Consider the following 20,200-nt stretch of genomic DNA (forward strand, 5'->3'; position numbering starts at 1 on the left):
CCAGGCACCCGTGTGCTACAGCACCCTGCTTGAGAATCACTGCAGTAGATGAATGCAGGCAGGCCCCGAGAACTTCCCCTCAGGAGATGATCGAACTGAGGCCCTGCAGAGAAGTAACAAGTTTCTCAACTAGTATAACCCCTGCCTAAAAATCCTAGATGTAAATAACTGCATGAAAAAGGTGGCAAGTAGTAGCACAGCTCACAAGCCCGGCTTGAGAGGGAGAAAAAATGCTGTTGGGCCAAAGTTCACGTAGGACAGCAGGCCTGGAGTGCCTAGAAATGATCCCCAAAGGAGTCAGTCTCTTCCAAGCAGCGTGTTGTGAGTTCTCCCCTCTGCTCGTCCCTCCTTGGGCTGGGCAGAGGGAAGCAGGGAAAGGCAGAAGGCTGGTTTAGCATGTTTAAATAGATTTTCACATTCTTTCCCAGTCAAGCCTGAATACCTTGTTTTCCACTTGTAGTTTCTCATGGGCTCTTGTCTAACATGGAGCTGTAAAAGTGTAGTCTGACATTGTGGAGTACAAGCGAAGCTGAAGGGACCTCAATGTAGGCCAGCAACAGGCACTACGTAGGTGGGGAAAACTGCAGGGGTTGATAGTTCCCAACTCATGAGATTTGGCCTCTCTTTATAAGAGGCACAGCACAAGTACAGCCAATATATAATCTAATTTTTAAATATTTTATTAAAAAAAATATTATAAAATATTTTAAGTTTAGTTAAAATAATTACTTTTTAAAAGTTAAAAAAATTAAGATTAAAAATTATGTTTAAAAAATTTTAAAATTAAATTTAAAAAAATGAAAAAGCACGTGTCTGTGCGTGCGTGCGGCGACACCCACGCCGCCCCGGCCCAGCCCAGCCTTGAGACTGCTCCGCTGTCCAACAAGCCGTACACCGAATTGGCGGCGCTAGCCAGCAGAAACCGGAAGTTCCATGGGAGTCAACGGAAGCCTCACACTGATGGGACAAAGGACGGGGGTGGGAAGATTTCGAGCCAGCGTCCGTACGGCAAAATGGCCGCGCGGGGAAGCATAAACCGGAAGTGTGGTGTGCGTAAGCGGAAACGTCCATGGAAGGGACGAAGAAAGGGGCGGAGCCCCGGTTGTAGTTCCTTACGAAATCATGGCGGCCCCCATAGCATCACCCGGAAGCTCTGCAGGCTAGGTCGGAAGTGGCGCGCAGCAGGCGGGCCGGGCATCATGGCCGACGAGGAGGAGGACGCGCCGGTGAGTGAGTGAGACATCCACGGGGAAGTGTGGGGAGAATGCTCTGGGCATGCAGTAACCCCTCCCGCCCTTTACCATCCGCAGTTCGAGGAAGACGCGGAGGAGGCGGGTGGCGGCCTGGACGGCGGGCAGGGCAAGCGCAAACGCCTCTTCTCCAAGGAGCGTGAGTACTGGGGCGTTCGCATGCGCGGGGGTGGGGGGCAGTTGGCCCTGTCAAGCTTGAGGCCCCGGCAGATGGTAACTGCGCGTGCGTGGCGTTCTCCCTTCCGTTCCCTAGTGCGCTGCATGATGTACGGCTTCGGGGACGACCAGAACCCCTACACCGAGGCCGTGGACATCCTGGAGGACCTGGTCATCGAGTTCATCACGGAGATGGTGCGTCTGTGCTGGCCCTGCCTGCCCCCCCGGGGGGGAGGGTACCCCGTCTGGGCGCGTGGGCCACCCTGCTGCAGCCTTGCACAACAGTGGGGAACCTGGCTTGCCAAAAGGAGTCTCATGAGGTTCAACAAGGACAAGTGCAAAGTCTTGCACTTAGGACAGAACAATCCCATGCACCGGTACAGGCTGGGGGCTGACTGCCTGGGCAGCAGCTCTGCAGAAAAGAACCTGGGGGTTTCAGTGGACAATAAGCTGAATATGAGCCAGCAGTGTGTTCTTGCTGCCAAGGCTAACAGCATACTGTGCCGCATTGGTAGGTGTGCTGCCAGCAGGGTATGGGAAGTGATTATTCCCCTCTATTCAGCACTGGTGAGGCCACCTCTGGAGTACTGTCTCCTGTTTTGGGACCCTACTACAGAAAGGATGTGGACAAATTGGAGTGAGTCCAGTGGAGGGCAACAAAATGGTGAGGGGACTGGGGGACATGACTTCTGAACAGAGGGTAAAGGAACTGGGCTTATTTAGCCTGCAGAAGAGAAGACTGAAAGGGGATTTAATAGTAGCCTTCAACTACCTGAAGGTTGGTTCCAAAGAGGATGAAGCTGGACTCTCAGCTGGACTTCTCAGTGGTGGCAGATGACAGAACAAGGAGCAGTGGTCTCAAGTTGCAGCAAGGGAGGTTTACGTTGTGTATTAGGTAGAATTTTCATACTAGAAAGGTAGTAAAATACTGGAATGGGTTACTTAGAGAAGTGGTGGAATCTGTATCCTTGGAGGTTTTTAAGACTTGCCTAGACAAAGCCTTGGCTGAGATAATCTAGTTGGGGGTGGTCCTGCCTTGAGCAGGGTGTTGGACTAGATGACCTCCTGAGGTCCCTTCCAACCCTCATCTTCTATGATACTATTGCATTAGGCCCCTTGGGTTGGTGAGATGCAACCTGTGACCTCCTGAGGTCCCTCCCAACCCTAATTGTCTATGATTTTTCTGTGATTTCAAGAGCCTTACTACAGACAAGTTCCCAGCAGTTCACAGTCCAGCATAGTGACTGTGCTTCCAAGAGAGAAAAGAGACGTGTGCATTGCAGTCCATGTTAGTTTTAAACGATACCTTTTAAAGAAATAAAAGTGTACGCCTCCTATGATGCTGATTTTCAGCCAGGGTGCCGCAAAGCTCCCTTAAGGGTTGCTGCACAATATTAGCACTTAGGTGTGACAGCACGTACCTGTGGTTCATAAAATAAACCTGGAGACCCACGTTTTTGCCTTCCCCCTGTAGCAGTAGGCATGGCTCTCTTCCTGGGATCCCTTGAGCATATATTGACAGCATTGCATAGAAGCAGGACCTTGTCTGCCATGGTTCCTCTGCTTTACCTGTGGTAGGTTAGGACAGGCGTTGTCAACCGGGGGTACTTGGGAAGGCCCTAGGGGGTATGCACAAGCGAGCAGGGATGGAGTGCCACCACTTCCCAGGAACAGGGCCAGGGTGGGGTAAGGGCAGAAATGCCCCTCTGTGGGCTGCACAGGCACCAGTTGTACATGGGGCGGGGGGGTGGGGAAGATTACGCACAGCAGCCATCGCTGCCACCCACCAGGCCACACTGCTGTCACTCTGCATCTGGCCATGCACGCGCACCCTCCCCCCCCCCCCCCCCCAGTTCCATGTCCACCTGCCAGGGGTACACTTATTTAAAAAGGTTGAAACCCCCTGGGTTAGGATGTTAGGTCTGTATTGTGTCCTAGTTGATGGTAGTCTTACATAGATATTAGATTATGGTTTGGATGGGTTTGATCCTGCCTCAGGCAGGGGGTTAGACTAGATGACCTCTAGAGGTCTCTTCCAGCCCCACTTCTCTCTGACTATAGTCTGTGACTTTGTGACGTGCTACCCTGTTGGCTTTCTGAGTTGTTTGCAGCAGCAGACCAGCTTTGCTATTTTCTGTAGTCAAAACTTAGAGGTGGGGGACAGGTTTCAAATCCGGTGGTTCTCAACCTTTTTGGACTCAAGCTACCCCTTCATCACTTGTGTGAATTTGAATGGCACCCATTTCAAAAACTAATTTATATATTACAGTTCTTACCCTGCCCTCCCTCCCTCCCTCCCCCCTTGCAGGGGGCCAGGCAGGGACAAGTCTGAGCCTGTGCTTATCTGCTTGTCTCTTCATATGTTGCTTATCCCCTCGCACCTTAGGGCACTTTTCAAAGGATCTAGCAGTATCTGAGAGTGCCCAGGCACCCTGGTTGAGAATCCCTGTTCTGTTCTAAGGCTGTGCCTTGAGCTGGATGAGGGGTGCCTTGAGTATAAAAAATGTTGAGAGGCACTGCTCTATGGGATGTGGATTCTGTTGCTCTTGTAAAAGAAGAATGTCCTGCTGTCATTGTCCAAGTGTTTTTGAGTGAAGTTGTCTAGCTCAGCAGTTTGTTTGTTTTTTAGATACCTGCACTATATGTACTGCATACTTGTTTCTCACTGCCTGATGCTTGCTATGCTCTGCTTCCCCAAATCAGTCTCTAGTTTAAGCCTGCTCTCCTACCTGTATAACTCTGGCTCGGGTGTCATCTACAAATAGGTCACATTTCATTATGCACAAAACACTTGGTGAAGACGACTAATGCAAAGTGTATACTTGAGATTGGGTTGTTTGTGGGATTTTAATTTCTTGCATATTTTTTTTTCGAGCAAAATTGCTTAATTATACTACAGCTAGCATTTGAGTTGCTGATTAAATTAATTCTGGAAGTGTTGTTTTGCCTTAGGGTGCAAGGGACAGAAAACATTGCTGCCCCTGGACTGTAGTTTAGCTAGGATCAGACTTGCTTTCCACTTCAGAAAGTGCCTTCTAAAAACAAAAGGAAATTTCCACTTTAGCTTTAAGAGGGAGTGGGAAGCATAGATGACTGAAATGTATTTTCCAACAGACTCACAAGGCCATGTCAATCGGGCGGCAGGGTCGTGTTCAAGTTGAAGACATCGTCTTTTTGATCCGCAAGGACCCACGGAAGTTTGCCAGAGTTAAAGATCTCTTGACAATGAATGAAGAACTCAAACGGGCCAGGAAGGCTTTTGATGAAGCCAACTATGGATCTTGATAACTTGCCTTTGTGTGGTGCAAAGACGGTATGTTCCTGGGGACTACCCATTATTAGGTACCTACCAAAATCACAGAAGTGGGCTGCACAGCAGCTCCTTTAATTTTGGTGTTTCCCCCTTTTCCCTCCTGCCCCTGTTGCTGATTGACCTGATGGTGCTTCTGCTTGCTGCTGACTGGCAGTGTTTTTGCCTCCCAGCCATATTTAAAACTGGTTTTCTCCTCTCTGCCAATAAGGAGCAAGCATTCGGGTACCTTTACCAATGGGGGATGGGGCGTATGGAGGGTGTGGGGGCACACAGGGGAACCTGCAAAATTTCACTGTGATTTTTGGTAGGTCCCTGCCCACTTAAAACCTTGCCTGCCATTATCCTTAACCATGTTGGCAATGATTCCATCCCTCCTTTCCCCAAAAAACCAGAAAAATTAACGATAACTGCTTTGGGGATTTTTAGGCCATCTAAGTACTAGGGTATCTTCTATGCTCTTAAGCCTTAACTGGCCCTTTAGAGTTGTCTGTGAAACTAGTAGCTTTATCTAATTGCATTTGTTGTTAATTGGAATTTTTTGTACGTTATTTTAAGACATTTGGGGAGGTTGTCACTAAAGAGGACTAGAAATTCTTATTGCTCTCATTTTGTAGCAACATATTCAAGTCAGGTAGCAGATGACTAAAGCAGTAAATATGAACTGGGGTTGGTTTTTTGGGGGGGTTTTTTTGTTTGTTTACAGGTATTCTGGTTCTCATTAGCACAGATGCTTTTAGATCTCAGATCCCACAAGTGGATTTCAAAAGAGTGGGTGGAAAAATTTTGTCTGGACATGTTTGACCAAATGTACTGTATACCTCTCCAAGTACAAACTACTAGGAGTTTTGCTTTTCCATGTCTCCCCCCTGCTGATGGGTATTTGAATAAAATGTTTTAACACATCATTCCTCTTGATCTTGAGTGAGCTATTGGAGCTGTCAAGACACAGGACACAAGTAAGTAACAATGCAAGCAGGGTATTCTGTTTACCAGAAATGGTCTTGTTTATTCATTACTAAATGCTAATGAGGGCAGTTGTACTAGGGTACAGACTGAAGTCATCTGGGTTCCAGCTACCTGAAACTCAGGTTCATCCAGCCTAAACTAACTGCAACTAAACAAAGATTTTGATAAATAATCTTGAAGAAAGACTAACACTTTAGGCATTTATTGTCTGTATAATTGATAATGTTGAAGGGATGTTATTTCCTGCACCTTTGCGGCTACATGAGAGGTAGGAATTCTTAGGGGTGATACCATGTGTTTGGCATAGACATAAGCAAACTTTCAGGTATCACAGTACCCTTCTCCTCGGGTCTCTTCTTTCAAGGCAATTTTTGGTGTAGACTTATTAAACTTTCTGAAAGATTCACTTGCATGATATTGGCAGCTTGGGTTAATGGGTGAAACTTATGATCTGGGGTCTAAATCCTAACAAAGCTGACTTACCCTTCCTCCCTAGGACTTAACATGGTCAGATCCTGAGGAAAGGCCACATATTTCTACTTAATCTCCAAGAATGAAATAGCTCACCTGGGGTTCTGACAGAAGTATTCCCCTACATATATCTAACCCACTGGTGTGACAGTATTAGCAATTGCATATTAGAAGTTATTCATCAAAAAAATACTATATCCATGACTTATTTTAATGCTCACTTGTAAACAGACAGACATCTATCAGAAGCTGGCCTCTACTGTCTTTTGTCAGGCTACAGAACTGAAGTTTGTTGGCTGAAACCAGCATTCAACAATATAGGTAAGCAGGTTTGTATTTGTAAAACACTTGTAAGCAAAGAAAGTTGCAACACGGCTTCTGACAAAGCTTTATTAATTCAGGAGTAGAATTAACTGTCCCCACTGAAACCTGGTAACATTCATGAGAAACATGAAATAAAGGACTATATCCCCAAACAGGCACCATCACTCTGACTTTACAGAAGTATGAATGATATGAAGGAATACTGTAAAAATGTGCCACCAGTAAGCACTAATGCTTAAGGTCATTGTTGTGGGCACCATAAGTTTGCATGATGGATCCAGATAGGTGTGTATGGAAGACTTGTGGAAACAGATAATCCTTTGTTAAAAGTGTGAGAACTGCCAGATTTGAATGTCATAGTGCAATGCCAGATAAGATGAACATGAAAAAATATTGCTGCCCTTCCAAGCACTCTTGGAAAGTATTTATGCACGAGTAGTTTCACTGAACATAACAGGCTTGTTCTTCCTACACAGCAGATTGCTGGACTGGGAAGAACTTAATCACACTTTCCTGGACACTGCTTATAGATTAATAAAAGCATCTGGTTAGTACTTAAACTTAAAACAAGGCACAAACCCACTTTCTCCTCTTTCTTGACCATGAAGAGGCCTGAAAGGAGTGCAACACTATCTGCTTGTGTTATTCAGTTTCAGGAAGGAGAATCCACTGCAGGGGGTAGCTCTCCTTGAAGTAGTCCAGCTACTTATACTATGCAGTCATGTGGCAGCCACTCACTTCTCCTGGCAGCTCAGCCTGAGCTGTGTCACTTGCTTGTGTAGCATCACTATGGAGAACAAAGGTTCTCATGGAAGGAATGCTCCTGGAGGTAGTTATGAGAGGCTTGCTCCAGCTTGTTATCACAAGGCTCCTGTGGGTCACTCAGGAGAGACTTAACTTCCCACAGGTAGTAAGAACCTTCTGGATTCAGAACATGCTCCCTAAAATCCAACCTACATGTTCCACTACCTGTTCTCAGGTGATGGTTACTGTACAGAACATGTTAAGAGGAATAATGCAATATGGTTTGTATTGGAATATACTGAATATTCAGTGCTATAAAGCTTCTCTCCCAGGGCAGGGAAGGAATTATATCAAGATTCCTTCTACTATTAGTAGGTAGTCTAGGGAGTAAGAAGCCCTCCTTTATTACATAGCACCAAACATTCTAGTGGAGATTATGTTCCATGCAAGGCTTTTAAACACTTGGTACCTCAGCATACAACAGAGCCTGGGACACTGCATTTTTCCTTAGAAGAAAAATAGTTCACAAAAAAGCTATTCCCCAGACAGCCCCATATTCTTGGATGCTAGGGTCCTGTCTACTACACATACACAACATCCCACTGTAAAATCTTGCTTTAATGAAACTGCTTAGTAAGGCCACATTCTTCTATGCAGTACATCTGTCACAGTCAACTTCCAAGTGTGAACAAAGTGTCAGCAGCATTCTTGTGATTTCAGGTGGAAGGCAACAGAGAAGCTAAAGGCAATTGTAACAAGTAAAGCTTGACAAAAATAACCTCACCTGCACGTCACACACCCACTGCCGCAAAAATGTTGTCTATATCATCGTTCTCAGTTGCTTCTTTCATTAAAGGCCAAGGATTTCTTCTCCCTGCTTTTGGTTTAGAGGTCCCCACCTTTTGTTTTCTGAAGGGCTTGGCAGCAGGAAGAAAGGATGCAGCATTAGTCTTGTGGCCTTCAAGGATGGCAGAAACGTTTTGCTGACCAAACTTTGGAGTCTTCTTTGACTTTCTGGACAGTTTCATCTTGATTCTCCTCTGCCAGCAGGACCCTAGTCTGTAATACTGCTTTGGCAAACGTGCATTTTGGGAGCCAGAGAGCAGGAATTTGCGGATAGATGCTTTGACGCAGCTCAGTTTTTTCTGCAAGCTTTAAAGAGAAGGGGGCAGGGGGAGAGAAAGGTAGAACACAGTTCAGTGACTGATAAAAGTAAAATGTTTCTACTTGGCTAAGCTTCAACCCTGTCTGTTTTGGGAGATTCAGTACTTGGGTACTTCTCCATCTTTTGTGTGTGTTGCAAAATAGGAGCTGAAGCTTCCACAAAAAGCAACTCATTCCTAGTAGGGACACAATGTTTACTCAAATCCATGACACACAACAGGCAGTTACTGCAAATCTGACTCTGGCCAAACTCGGAATCAAATCTGTCACAGCCCTCTCTGCCACTTACTGTCAAGCATGGCTCTGGTTCTGGCTTTATTCTTTTCTGAGGTATGCAGCACATGGAAGCTCAGCCCCCGCCCAGCCAGGTAGCAGCTCCAAGGCTGGAGCTTCTGTGCATTCTGGGCAGCAATGGAGCCAGAGCCATGCCTGACCATAAAAGGGAGGAGGAGGCAGAACAGACAGTACAGGACACAAATTTAAGGTGACCCTCTGATAATTTGATTCTGCATGGAAAGTTACAGCAAGGTTGTCAACTTTCTATATATAGAATTGAATTACTGGGGAGGGGATCATCTTAAATTTGTAGTAGTCTCTTTACATTTCTGTATCTGTAAATATTCCACCAATCTGTCTTCACAGAGACTTACACAGGTTTAACTAAACCAGTACCATATTGCAATGGAAACATTTCAGTTTAAGAGTAGCTTGTTTCAACTGAGCTCAAACCATGTTTACCTTCAGTTACTTAGGAACAAAAAAAACCAAACACACACACTTTTGTGGTTGTGCCAGAAGGGTACAAGAAGGACATTTACTCATGTAGTTATCAGAATTTGATTTCAATCTTTAAAGTTATACCAATGCACTCTTCCCACACAGCCAAGGCCTAAAGAGTAATTTACGGTGAAGTACTGTCCCTAGAAACCTTATATCCATGTTCAAGGAAACATACCTGCATCCCTGGGCCTCCACATGCTGTAGCCGGTTGCTTTTCAATAGTTTGTTTTTTAGAAAGCAGGTTTCTGCCCTGAGCTTCTTGCTTCTAAACCAAAGAATGGCTGTTCTGAGTGCTTCTGTGAGTTCCCTGAAAGAGTGGGCTTCCCGAAGGGTCAGCACCAGAGATCTGGCACGCTGAGACCTTGTTGCACAAGAGGAAAGTGGAGCTGGCCTCACTTTGGCTTCAGGAACTGTTAGCATGAAACTTCTATCCTGAAAGAAATAAAAGGGGAAGAAGTCAGTCCCTAAAAAACATCAAAATGTTGAGCTTCCCACAGGAGGGAAGCAGAGATGCTTAGTGTTAGAGAAAACCCTTTTACTGCGTGGAGAAGCAGTGGTCTAGCCAGGAAGAGTACAGCACTACAAAACTTGAGATTAAGGCTCTATTTCCAGCTCTACCTAACTTGCTTTGTGATTCAGGGAAGTTCTTCCACTTCCTTGCATTTGCTTTCTCCAGCTTTAAAACAGAGACTCCCCAGCACAAGCTCTACACAATGCCTCTAAGGCTGGGCACCGAGAGTGCCTTCTCTCTGCTTTTACTTATGCAATGTTTCAAGTGTGTTGCATCTTGTAATTACATGCAAGGGTTTGAAGTGGAGGTTTGGAGGAGTCATTAGATAAATCATCATTGTAAATGCAGGGGACTGGATCAAAGACAGAGGCATAGAACAGTGCTCTGTTCCTACCTGCAAAGCACCTGGCCAATTAATTAAAGCCAAGCTGATGGTTTTCATGGCAAAAGAACATGGGGAGGGATAATGTCTAAAGGAGTAGGGGCCTACATTTTTGGTAGATGTGTCACAAATTAGCCCTCTATCCTCTCCCGAATGTCACTCCTATCCCCTTCTGCCTGCTGTTCTATTCACCGCTTTGCTTTCTGCTTTTTACCCTGTTTACTACTGTGCTGCCTGTCCCCTCCCCAATCTGCTATGTACTATACATAGAGGCTACTTGTGCCACTTATGGCACCCTGGTCTAAAATGCATGAAAAGTATTTTGGGCTGGAAGCCTTCTCCAAAAGGTAAAAGTTTATTTTAAATTATGCCATACAGACCTCTGGGACTTGGGCTTTCAGTTGTCTGCAGAAGGTCTTGACATCAAATCCCAGCTGTTTCCCTGAATTGGGGAGAGAAAAGAAAAACCATCACTTAAAATGGGAAAAAAAAATATTTGGGCAAGTTCTTTCCAGAACTGCACTGCAGAACTTCACCCCAGCTGGGGTGTTCAGTGTGCTGCGCTGCCATGCAGGACCACTGGGTCACAAGCTAACAGACCCTGGTTTGCATCCATGCTCAGCAATTGCCAGCAGGCAATCAATCCAAAAAGCAGAAAGGCAGGTGAGAAAGACTTATACACATCTGCCAGGTAGATGCACAGGACAAAATTGAAAAAAAACCCCAAAAACTAGATGGGTAAAAACCCCATAAAATGCTTTGATGCTTGGGACCCACTGCAAGGATGAAGGAGTGTCTTGTGGTTACAGGACAGAACTAGGAGTCAGAAACTGGGTTCTGGTGCTCAGCTCTTGGCTAGTACACGCTCCATTTCACTTCACTTTCCCTCTCTCTAAAATAGAGAGGATTTAATGAGAAAGAACAATTATATAGGGCCATGGGAAGCTTCCTTCATTTGTACTTCTGAAGTACAAATTACTCACATCCCCTCAAAGCTAATACAGACCACCAGAAAGCAGGAACATAGCTGCACAAGTTAATGCTTTACATAATAGCAAAGCTATCCCAGGTCCTAGCATGCATTTGGACCAGACAACCTCAAGATCACACACAAATATCCTTGGACTAGGCCTTACAAGTGACTGCTGCGTTCCACAGGATGCAAGTTAAGGAGGGCCAAAGAGCCAGTACCAAATTTCTAACATGAGCCCTCTTTCCCCCTTCCCCTGCAAAATACCAAAACTCTACCTTGGTTGGTTTTCTTCACCAGAACAGGCTTCCCAATGTCAATGGGGCGCTGGGCACCCATTTTCACTTTAACCCTTGGAATGGCCAAGGCTTCTTTTACACGGGGCCTGGCTGCTGTCTCAGGTTCTGCAGAGAACACTTTGTTCAGCCATCTGCTTGCTTTTTTTGTTGTAAGTATTTGAGACTTCCTTTTCTTGATCTCTACAGAAAGATTAACTCCCAAAAACTCAGCAATCTCAGAGGGGAAGGTAAACCCTTTAACATAGGGCATCTGTTGGGTCTCGGACACCTTCTGCAGCAACCCAGACAACGCCCCATATAAAGACGTAAGCCTCTGTAACACGCATCTATAAAGAATCCTGAGGAGACAGACAGAAAACACAGGGGCATGAACTGCCTACAGACACTAGCTGGTCTAGCCCATATAAAAATGCCCCATTAAATGCAAAGCTGAGGGAGCAAAAGAGGCTGTGTACTACCCCAGCACATGAACATATCCAGGCTGAAAGTAAACAATCAGTGCTTATTATGTGCCCGGTACTGTCAGTGCCTTGGCATCGGTAACCCCAACACCAGCTAACTCTCATTTTCAAAGCTAATAGCCTTTTTGACACCCACTTCCTCTTAACACTATTTCTGGCACCCTTAAATGGAGAGCAGTTAGCTAGCAGACATGCATTACTATGCACCTAATACGAATTCAATTAAGTAGACAGGAGGGCTAAAGGTACTATGCTCATAAGTGATTTACGCAAATATAAACAACAGGCAACAAGTTGGGTCTGAAGCATTATGCAGCTAAACAAATAATGCACTTACCTAGGAGGCATAAGTGGAGTCCACAGTATTCACTAAACAAGCACTCTCACATTTGGTACCTGCTCCTTGTTCTCAAAGGTTTCCCCTCCCATGTTTTTCCCCCCAACACACATGCATTTCTGGGCTCTGGTTTTATGCTCTCAGGCCACCTGTCCTTTGCTGCACCCCACATTTGTACTTCCTGACTAGTAGCCTGACCTCCCTTTTCAATGCTAGTTCTTCACTTGATGGAGGTGTCTGAGAGCTTCAGAAGATGCAGGATATAGACTGGGACTGATTCAACCCTGTGAACACACCATCCACAGCCTGCATTACAGAGACTTCTTCCCCCATATAATGCACCTCATGGATCTTCACAAGCTTTAGGAATGAGCAAACTCCCAGGTGACATCAAGCCAAGGCTCTTTAATTAAAATTCTTCCCCACAAACCATTTCTCCTCCAATTCAGTACAAGTGGGCCTGTTCATCTGCCTTTTTAACATTATATACACTTTTCTGTTCAATGCCACCTGAAGAAAAGCTATCCTGTTCTGAACAGAGTGGTTAGCATACACATTGATGCCATATCACACGAGTAACTCTATATTTTAATTAACAATGCTAGCATTTTCAGCCTATGTTTGAATCTTTTTGTCATTTCTTCGTAAAATGATTCACTGGAAGAATCAGGGCTAGTAAGGAACAGCTCCATTCTACCAACTATATTCTCCACACAAGACAGTTAAAAATCACTTACTGGAAAAACCCAGCAGTTGAACATCATGGTGGTATTATAAGTGCCATAGAAATCTTTTCATCATCAAGTATGAACCCTTCCCCCATCTACACTAGCACCTATTCCTGAGAATCCCGTAAAAGCCTGTCCGATTTCAGGTAGGGTGAGCCATTCAAGTCAGGGGAGGGAAGAAGCCTTGATTCATTAGCTCAACACCTGCCATTTCTTGGTGACAACAGGCACCGAGGCCTGTGTCATACTATGTACTGATTAAAGTAACTAGGGCAAAGCAGGCAGATGATGAACAAAAAAAAAAAAAATTAAAAAAAGTAAAAATATATATCTTTTCAAATGTATACAAACCATAATCTGCTCAACAATCCTGAGACCACAGTATTCAAGAGTATGAATTCTTCCAAACATAGGTGTTTAATGGTCAAGCTGAAAATAAAGCTTGTTAAGGTGAGAAAAAAAACCAATAAAAACAGTGTGCAGTGTAATTCACTGAGCAGAGACTTTCCTACAAGGCAGTTCAGAAACCCATCTATGCCTGGCAATTACTCAGGAAAGGACTGTTCAAACTCGGGGTTACTTAGAGCTATAACAGCAGTTCGCCAGCAGCCCAAAGTCCGTACCTGCTGATCTGAAAACAATTGCCTGTAACCAAAGGCTTTTTAACTAAACAACATTTGTCCGTTTATCAAATGCTATCAGCAATGAGAAGCCTGCAGCAGATCATATTTGGCTTTCTGGTAAGAATTTTCACTTCCAGGCTCCCAGGTTTGTTAAGAAGGATACAGGAATGCTTTGCAACAACAGTCCAGTAGACGCAGCAACAACTTACAGCCTCCCAAGACCTTCACTGCTACTACTTCCATCACAGGCTGGCTGGGAACTAGATGCTCTCCAGGATTTTCAGATTTATTTTTCCTGTAGTGAGGGGGTGGTGGTTACACTTAGCATGAAGTTCTTCATGGCTAAAAGTAGCATTCAGTCTAACAGGAGGTAATGACACTTACTTGGAACACAGTTCTGCCAGGTCTTGAACGTATCCCACTAAGTTCATCCTATTCAAACGCTTCAAGCTTTGTTCTACCTAAAAAACCAACAAGTCTTTTGGTCAATACTTTTTTGTTTCTCAATCAATAGGTCTTTATTAGTCAGTATTGTCCATTGTTGATGTGTAGGCCTGCCACACCTGGTGCCAAACCCATTGGCGCACACAAATATCTACACAAGGGCAAGGAGGATCTCTAGATGACATTATTGTGAACGTGGACTTTATAGGACTCAGGCAAAGACTATCAACTGATCCTACACATTCCAGGCAGCATCTTGCAATTGTGGCTACTTAAATTAAGTTTGCAAAACAAGCTTCAGGAGAAACCAATCATAAGAATCAGAACAGAAAATCTAGATTCCAACCTCTGTTTTGTTAGTGCAACAGGCAGCGTATTTCATACCCATACCACAAAATGTTATTAAACATTCCATGTTCTGTTACATTTGAAAGTTGCTTTGAGACCACCTTTGAAAAACATTCAAGTTAGTAGAAACAGTGTTTAAGGCAACCTTTGAATTATTCCCCCTTCTCTCAACAGAAATACAAGTTCTGTCCTATCTAATGTTTTATATTGAACTTCTTGAAAGTTGCGAATAAAATGAACTACAGTAAAAGTTATGTTATCTGACATCTTACAAGCTGGCATGCTCCACTAACTGGTATGTCGGCTTGTAAGATAAAGTGAAACCAGAAGTGCTCACCGTGGCACTTCTGGTTTCTCTGAGCCCCCATTGCTCAGGGCAAAGCAGCCTGTGCTGCCAAGCCCCCACAGCCCGTGGGCATAACAGGCTGTGCAGGACTCGCCACCCTGTCCCGCGGGGCCCGCCATGGGAGGGGCGGAGGGGACACCCCAGACACGGCGCGAGAAGCGGTGGCCGGGGCTGCTCAATTAACCGGCATATTTTGTTATCCAGCATCCTCCGTTCCCAAGGGATGCTGGATAACAGAACTTTTACTGTATTTATTTAGGTTTTTAACTTAAGCAGAAAGTGTCTTGTATTGTTCCCATTGAAATGGAGTGGTAAAATCTCTCACCAGCAGCCAAATTCTCTATCTAGGATCAATAAAACCTAATTGAATGAGATTCATTTAGAATAAAATGGATGTGAACAATGTTATGAAACTTTACCAAAACCCAGATCTCAATTTTTTTCTTCAGAACATGGTTGTAAGAAAAAATTATTAGAAAGCTCATTCCATCAACTATTACTGCAAAATAATATGAATCGGTATGATTTTCCCTGCTGACCTGTTTCAGAGCCAGGTAGGTTTTATGGTGAGACATTTTGCTGTGGCAGACATAAAGGATCGCATGCAGGACTCTTCCTTCAGCATCCACAGCTTTGTTGTTCAGCCATGTGAGAGTGGCAGAGCACTCTTTACTAACTGCTGGAAGGCATCTCACTGCAGGGGTGGAGGGAGTAAGGGTGAGAGGGAGAGAAAAGAGGAGTGGGGGGGAGGAGACACATTACTGTTTTGCAGTTCCACATGAAATAAATGGTTTAAGACAGCACAATCATGTAACAGTCCACACCCCAAAATCAAATGACCAAAGAAACGCATCCCCTAAAGTAAAGCCTGCAACCCCAATCTGCCATCTCCCCTCACATGAAACAGCTTAAAATCCAGAAGGAATTTTTAAAAGCCATTTTCCGCTTCCTGCCTTTTGCTGCCTACACACCCCTTAGCTGGGAGACGGGAACCAGCGTGATGCAGCGGGACAGAGCAAGGAAGTAAGAGAGGAAGGGCAGCGGGTCTGGGCTCTGGATGCTCCAAAGGAGCAGCAATACAACAATAACCACAAAGGGGTGGGTGGGTTTGGGGAAAGAGGGGGCAACCGCTTATGGCTTTTCAATAAAAATTTGCAGTCTTTTTTTGGGGGGGGGGAGGGGGAAAATCTACATACTTACTCCTCCCACCCCACTAGCAGGAAATAAACATTAAAGATGTACATCATACACATCCTAATGTGCCTGTAGGGTTACCAACGTTCGAACAATTTATCCTGGGAGGTTTCCAGACCGCCAACATGCCCGTGCCACACGGCACGAACGTGCCCACGTGCTCACGTATCTGGTACATTTGACGGTGTGCAGACTTTATGTTAGGAAGGCAAATGCACATTACTGCTACATTATAGGAACCAGTGGCCTACTGTCTAAATTGGATTCAATGTTTCATATTTATTTTGATGAAGGCGATATATTTTATCTCCCTGGTGACTCCAAGCAGTCCCCTCCAGATTTAGATTGAATTCCTGGACTCCGGGGCACCCCTGGACGGTTAGCCACCCTATGTGTACCCTACAACACCCCCTACTGACTACCATGCACGCACACACGCGACACCACAGCCCCAGCACACGCTTTTCCAGTCCCAGGACGCAGAGGCGCGCGCGACGTCACGACCCCAGGACGCAGAGGCGCGCCTGTGACGTCACGAGTCCGGTGGCTAAGCCAGCTGAAACCGCGTGCCCCGAGCGCCCGCCTCTCGCCCGCGCCTACCCCACACAGCCCCCTTCGCTACCTGAGGGGTGCTGTTCCGGCAGAGCCACCGTAGCGCTAGTGGCAGGCCACGGCACATTTACCCGATTCCACACTGCCTCCCCCAGCTCCGGCCCCGCCATATTTGCTAAGGGCGGGGAAAGGGGCGGGGCGACGAGGCCAGAAGCATGAGTGGGCGGAACCAAAACAGAGCTGGGGGGGCGGGGGAGGAACCCTGCGGGCTGTACCAAGAATCTCGGGAACGGGGTGCGTGTGCAGGGCTTGCTATAGCCGGGCAGTGGGAGGTGCGAAGCCCCCGCGAGCCCAGTGTGGGCAAGGGCAGGGTCTGCGGTTGCCCCTCGGCCTGGGCCCCACCAAGGAAGGGTGCAGGGGCCCCAGACACATGAGCAGCTACTTCAAGGCAGCCCTAGCCTGGGGTAGATCAGCTGCTACATCCTGTGGCATTGCATGAGGTCCGCCAGGCTGTGCTGACCTGCCCTGCAGCCTTCGCTGTAAGGCAGCCGCCAGGAGCTCTGCTGTTCAGGGTGCCCCCTGCCCCAAGCACGCACCCCGCCAGCCAGGGAACCCGCCTCAGCCTTGCAGGTGGCATCAAATGAACCAGGCTCCCTCCTGGCCACCAAAGCAGGGCAGGTACTGGCCACCTCTAGTGGGAGGCCTGACAGTTCTTTGTACCTGGAGGTAGATGGGGCCAAGAGGTGGCAGCTCATGTTGCAGCCAGGGTGACTGGGGGCTTTTATTTCATCTGGAGAAACACAAGAAAAGCCAAAGCGAGTTCCTCTGAACGGTACCCCCGTTTCTGAGGTGATTAGCAATCAGGCAACGTTTCCAAAGCAGCCGTGTGCAGCAGAGAATACGCAGGCCGACTCACTGCTGCATGGCGAGGACACAGGCCCCTCAATCCGCTTGATGCAACTTACTGACTCCCAGCCCTGTGCCTGTGCGTGTGGACGAGTTTTATACAGTTTAGGTTTGGATTTCTGTTTTCGTGCCCATGTCTCTGAGAAATCAATCTCTTGGCCAGTTGAGTAGGCGGCAAGGAAACTGAGCCATGACTGGTGACCATTGTTCTTTCCAAGGGTCACTTTATTAGCATTGGGTGTGATCACTGGCCTGTGCACCTCAGTCCCCTTGAAGCTGTCCCTCACAATCCGCTTCTCTCATGCATATCATTGCAGATTTAGACTGAACTGCTTCTGGGATCAGAGTATCTGTGAGGAGGCAGGTAGTGGCTGACCCAACACAGCAAAAAGTGGTGAGGAGTATTCAGAACTCCCCAACGATTGTACAGAAGGCATCTGCTCCCAAGATGTTTTTCTCACACCTGAAGAGGGGTCTTGTGTGCCCAAAAACTTGTCTAGGATTTCTCCCAGCTATAGAATTGGTCCACTACAAGAGCACTACCAAACACATCTTGCTTCTTCTATGTTCCCTGGACCCTACAACAGCACTACAGGTCTGCTTCGCAGCACAGGCTGCTGTAAGCACATCACACTTGCACTCCACTCACTTTTCAGAGTCTTTCAGCAACATTTTTCCTGGTATCTTCCTCCCACTGGGTACCTGTATCAGAAATTGAATTATATCCTACATTGCCTCTTCTACTTTGGTAGTAGCTTGTATGCTCCCAGTTTAATCTGACTCACATTCTGTGTATAAACTTGATGAAGTCAGTGATGTTAATATCAGGCATGAGTTTTAACTTGGGCTTCTAATCTTCCTAGAACCCTTTTCCCACCCCTCTGCCTTTATTCATAAGTACAGATCAGATGGTGAAATTGAGGGTGTCCCTTTAAGGAGGTATTTGCCCTGAATGGTCACAGCTGAAGGAAAGAAAAGGGAGACTGCATAAAAGGTTGTTGGGAGAAGATGCTGCTTCCTGTAGAGTTGGTGAAAAACATCTCAAGTGGTAAACAAACAAGCAAGTGCATAGAAAATAAGTGATACATGTGAAATGGAGGACAGGAGATGTGATTGGAGTGTTACTAAGGTCTCTCTGGAAGAGCTCCTGAGATGTTATAAACAGCCTATAAGTGAGGAGCAAGCTTGGGCCATTTGCTTTCAGTGCTGCTGTAAAATGAAGCAGTTGGCTCAAGGGCTTCATCCATGGTCTCCTACTGTAGTTATAAAAGGCCCTGGAAGCATCCTCATCCATTCCAATGGCAATGTTTCCTTCTTGCTGTGCTCTAAATCTGGTAAGGGCAAGGATGATAATTGATGGGGCTCTTGTTTCTATTCTGCACTTAAAAAAAATAATCAGCTAGTAACATTTTATCCATCATAACCAAAAATATGTTGCTGCTTGGTTTTGGTTTTTGTTTGGGGTTTTTTGGGGGGTGGGGGAGGTTGGGGGTTTTTTTGTTTGTTTGTTTTGTCTTTGAACTGTTTTCCATAGTAAAACCCTTGATTTTTCTCTGCAAATAGCAGGCTGACTCTTGGAATTTCTTGGGTTGTCTCCAAACCCAGTGAATCTGCAACTAATGTGAAGGGCTCTATTTTCCCTACCCACTAGGGTGCCCATAGGGAAATGGGAAAGAAGGGGTATTAATTGGGGGGAATCTTGGCAGCAGTGTTTCTCAAAGGTTAGAGCGTTGGCTTTGGAGTCAGTTTCTCAGTTCTTTTGCTGCATCTGCTGTTTTTCCCTTGTCTGTAATAATGAGAATTTTTTTTTTTTTAGTGTGGTGGTGAATTATAATAATATTATTGCTCTCTGCAAAGTATTTCTGAAGTCTTTGGATAAAAAAATACTGTGGGATAGGGCCTAGTTCAAATTGTGATTTCACACTTTTTTGTGAAAATCACAAAATTAAGTGATTTCTTTTTTTCACGAAAAAATGTGACTTGCAATAAAAATGCCACAATATGCCTGTTTGCTGGGGAGTTCCCCAACAAGCAGCTATATTATGGCATTTTGTTGCAATGATGGCAAGAATTCCCCAGCCAGCAGCAAAAGCTTAGCAGCCTAGGGGAGGAGGGAAGGTGTCACAAAACAGGTTAAGTACACTGGAGCACGCCTCTCTGGCACATAGCCAGCATGGGATGGGTGTTCGCTTCCTCTTCCTGCTGCTCTTGAGGTCTCTGGGATTTGCAGTCCAGAATCACAGCAACAGGACTCTGCATGGTTGCTTGTTACTTTTTCTTCTTGCTTCTAGGTGCCTTTGGGACTTGTAGTCCACAGTCACAGCCAGCAGTAGGTTTTAGTAAGTTTAGCAGCAGGGCAACTGTTACAGGTTTAAACCAGTTTCTGGTTGCTTAAGCTGGTTTATGTGTAACTTCTGTCTCTAAAAGGGACAGGAAGGAGAGAACTTGGGGATGGCATTTGCTCTTCCAGGTGGCTTTTTTTTTTTTTTGTCCCGTGCCAGGGCCATATACTAAGGCAGCCCTTTGGCACCCCCAACCCCTTGCACCCCAGTTTTCCTGCCCGGAGGAACAAACAGACTCCCTTACCTGGTGCCAGGGCTGTCTTAATTACTGCCTCTTCCAGGGAAGTTGGGGTGGGGAGGAGGGAAGAGGGGCGTGGGCTTTTCAGCAGTGATCAGAGGATTTTGGAACTAGGCATCTCCTGCTGCAATTAAACCTGCCCCCTCTGCCAATCAAGAGGCATGGTGTGGGGGAGAAGTGGCTCAATCTGAGCATGAGTATGGTGGCCCCTGTCACGATTGGGCCATGATATTAGCGAGCTGGGCCCACAACTTAAACCAGGCCCTACCATAGAAGAAATCAACTTTTCTAATAGTAACACATTGAATCACTTTGTTAGAGGGGTGTTACCTAAACAAATGGCTTGTATAA

The 20,200-nt window shown here is 45.9% G+C and overlaps 3 protein-coding genes across 5 annotated transcripts in view; 2 read left to right on the top strand and 1 right to left on the bottom strand.

Moving 5' to 3' along the window:
- The first annotated feature begins 1,136 nt into the window (after positions 1-1,136).
- TAF13 (TATA-box binding protein associated factor 13) lies at positions 1,137-5,624 on the top strand. Its single transcript, XM_014603962.3, has 4 exons — positions 1,137-1,226; positions 1,311-1,389; positions 1,504-1,601; positions 4,521-5,624. Exons 1-4 carry the CDS (start codon positions 1,200-1,202, stop codon positions 4,689-4,691), a joined length of 375 nt encoding a protein of 124 aa, XP_014459448.1. The 5' UTR covers positions 1,137-1,199; the 3' UTR covers positions 4,692-5,624.
- A 908-nt stretch (positions 5,625-6,532) lies between these two features.
- On the bottom strand, positions 6,533-16,552 carry NEPRO (nucleolus and neural progenitor protein). Of its 2 annotated transcripts, XM_019476399.2 has the most exons (9): positions 16,434-16,552; positions 15,157-15,311; positions 13,864-13,940; positions 13,643-13,774; positions 13,208-13,285; positions 11,310-11,668; positions 10,442-10,503; positions 9,344-9,600; positions 6,533-8,376 (listed from the first exon to the last, which is right to left on the bottom strand). In XM_019476399.2, the coding sequence occupies exons 1-9, from the start codon at positions 16,531-16,533 to the stop codon at positions 8,016-8,018; spliced, it is 1,581 nt and encodes a 526-aa protein (XP_019331944.1). In that variant the 5' UTR covers positions 16,534-16,552; the 3' UTR covers positions 6,533-8,015. The 2 variants fall into 2 exon arrangements, with proteins under 2 accessions (XP_019331944.1, XP_019331945.1); XM_019476400.2 differs by lacking the exons at positions 11,310-11,668; positions 13,208-13,285 and having other exon boundaries at positions 13,689-13,774; positions 16,434-16,551.
- The window catches only part of LOC102565877 (protein spire homolog 1), a 43,231-nt gene continuing 39,553 nt past the window's right edge, over positions 16,523-20,200 (top strand). For both annotated transcript variants that reach the window (XM_059720462.1, XM_019476108.2), the window contains exon 1: positions 16,523-18,603. In XM_059720462.1, the coding sequence (XP_059576445.1) occupies positions 18,363-18,603 (241 nt within the window). In that variant the 5' untranslated portion in view covers positions 16,523-18,362. The remainder of the gene's footprint in view (positions 18,604-20,200) is intronic.

Source organism: Alligator mississippiensis, chromosome 1 (assembly GCF_030867095.1).
Source record: "Alligator mississippiensis isolate rAllMis1 chromosome 1, rAllMis1, whole genome shotgun sequence".
In the NCBI taxonomy this organism is placed as follows: domain Eukaryota; kingdom Metazoa; phylum Chordata; order Crocodylia; family Alligatoridae; genus Alligator; species Alligator mississippiensis.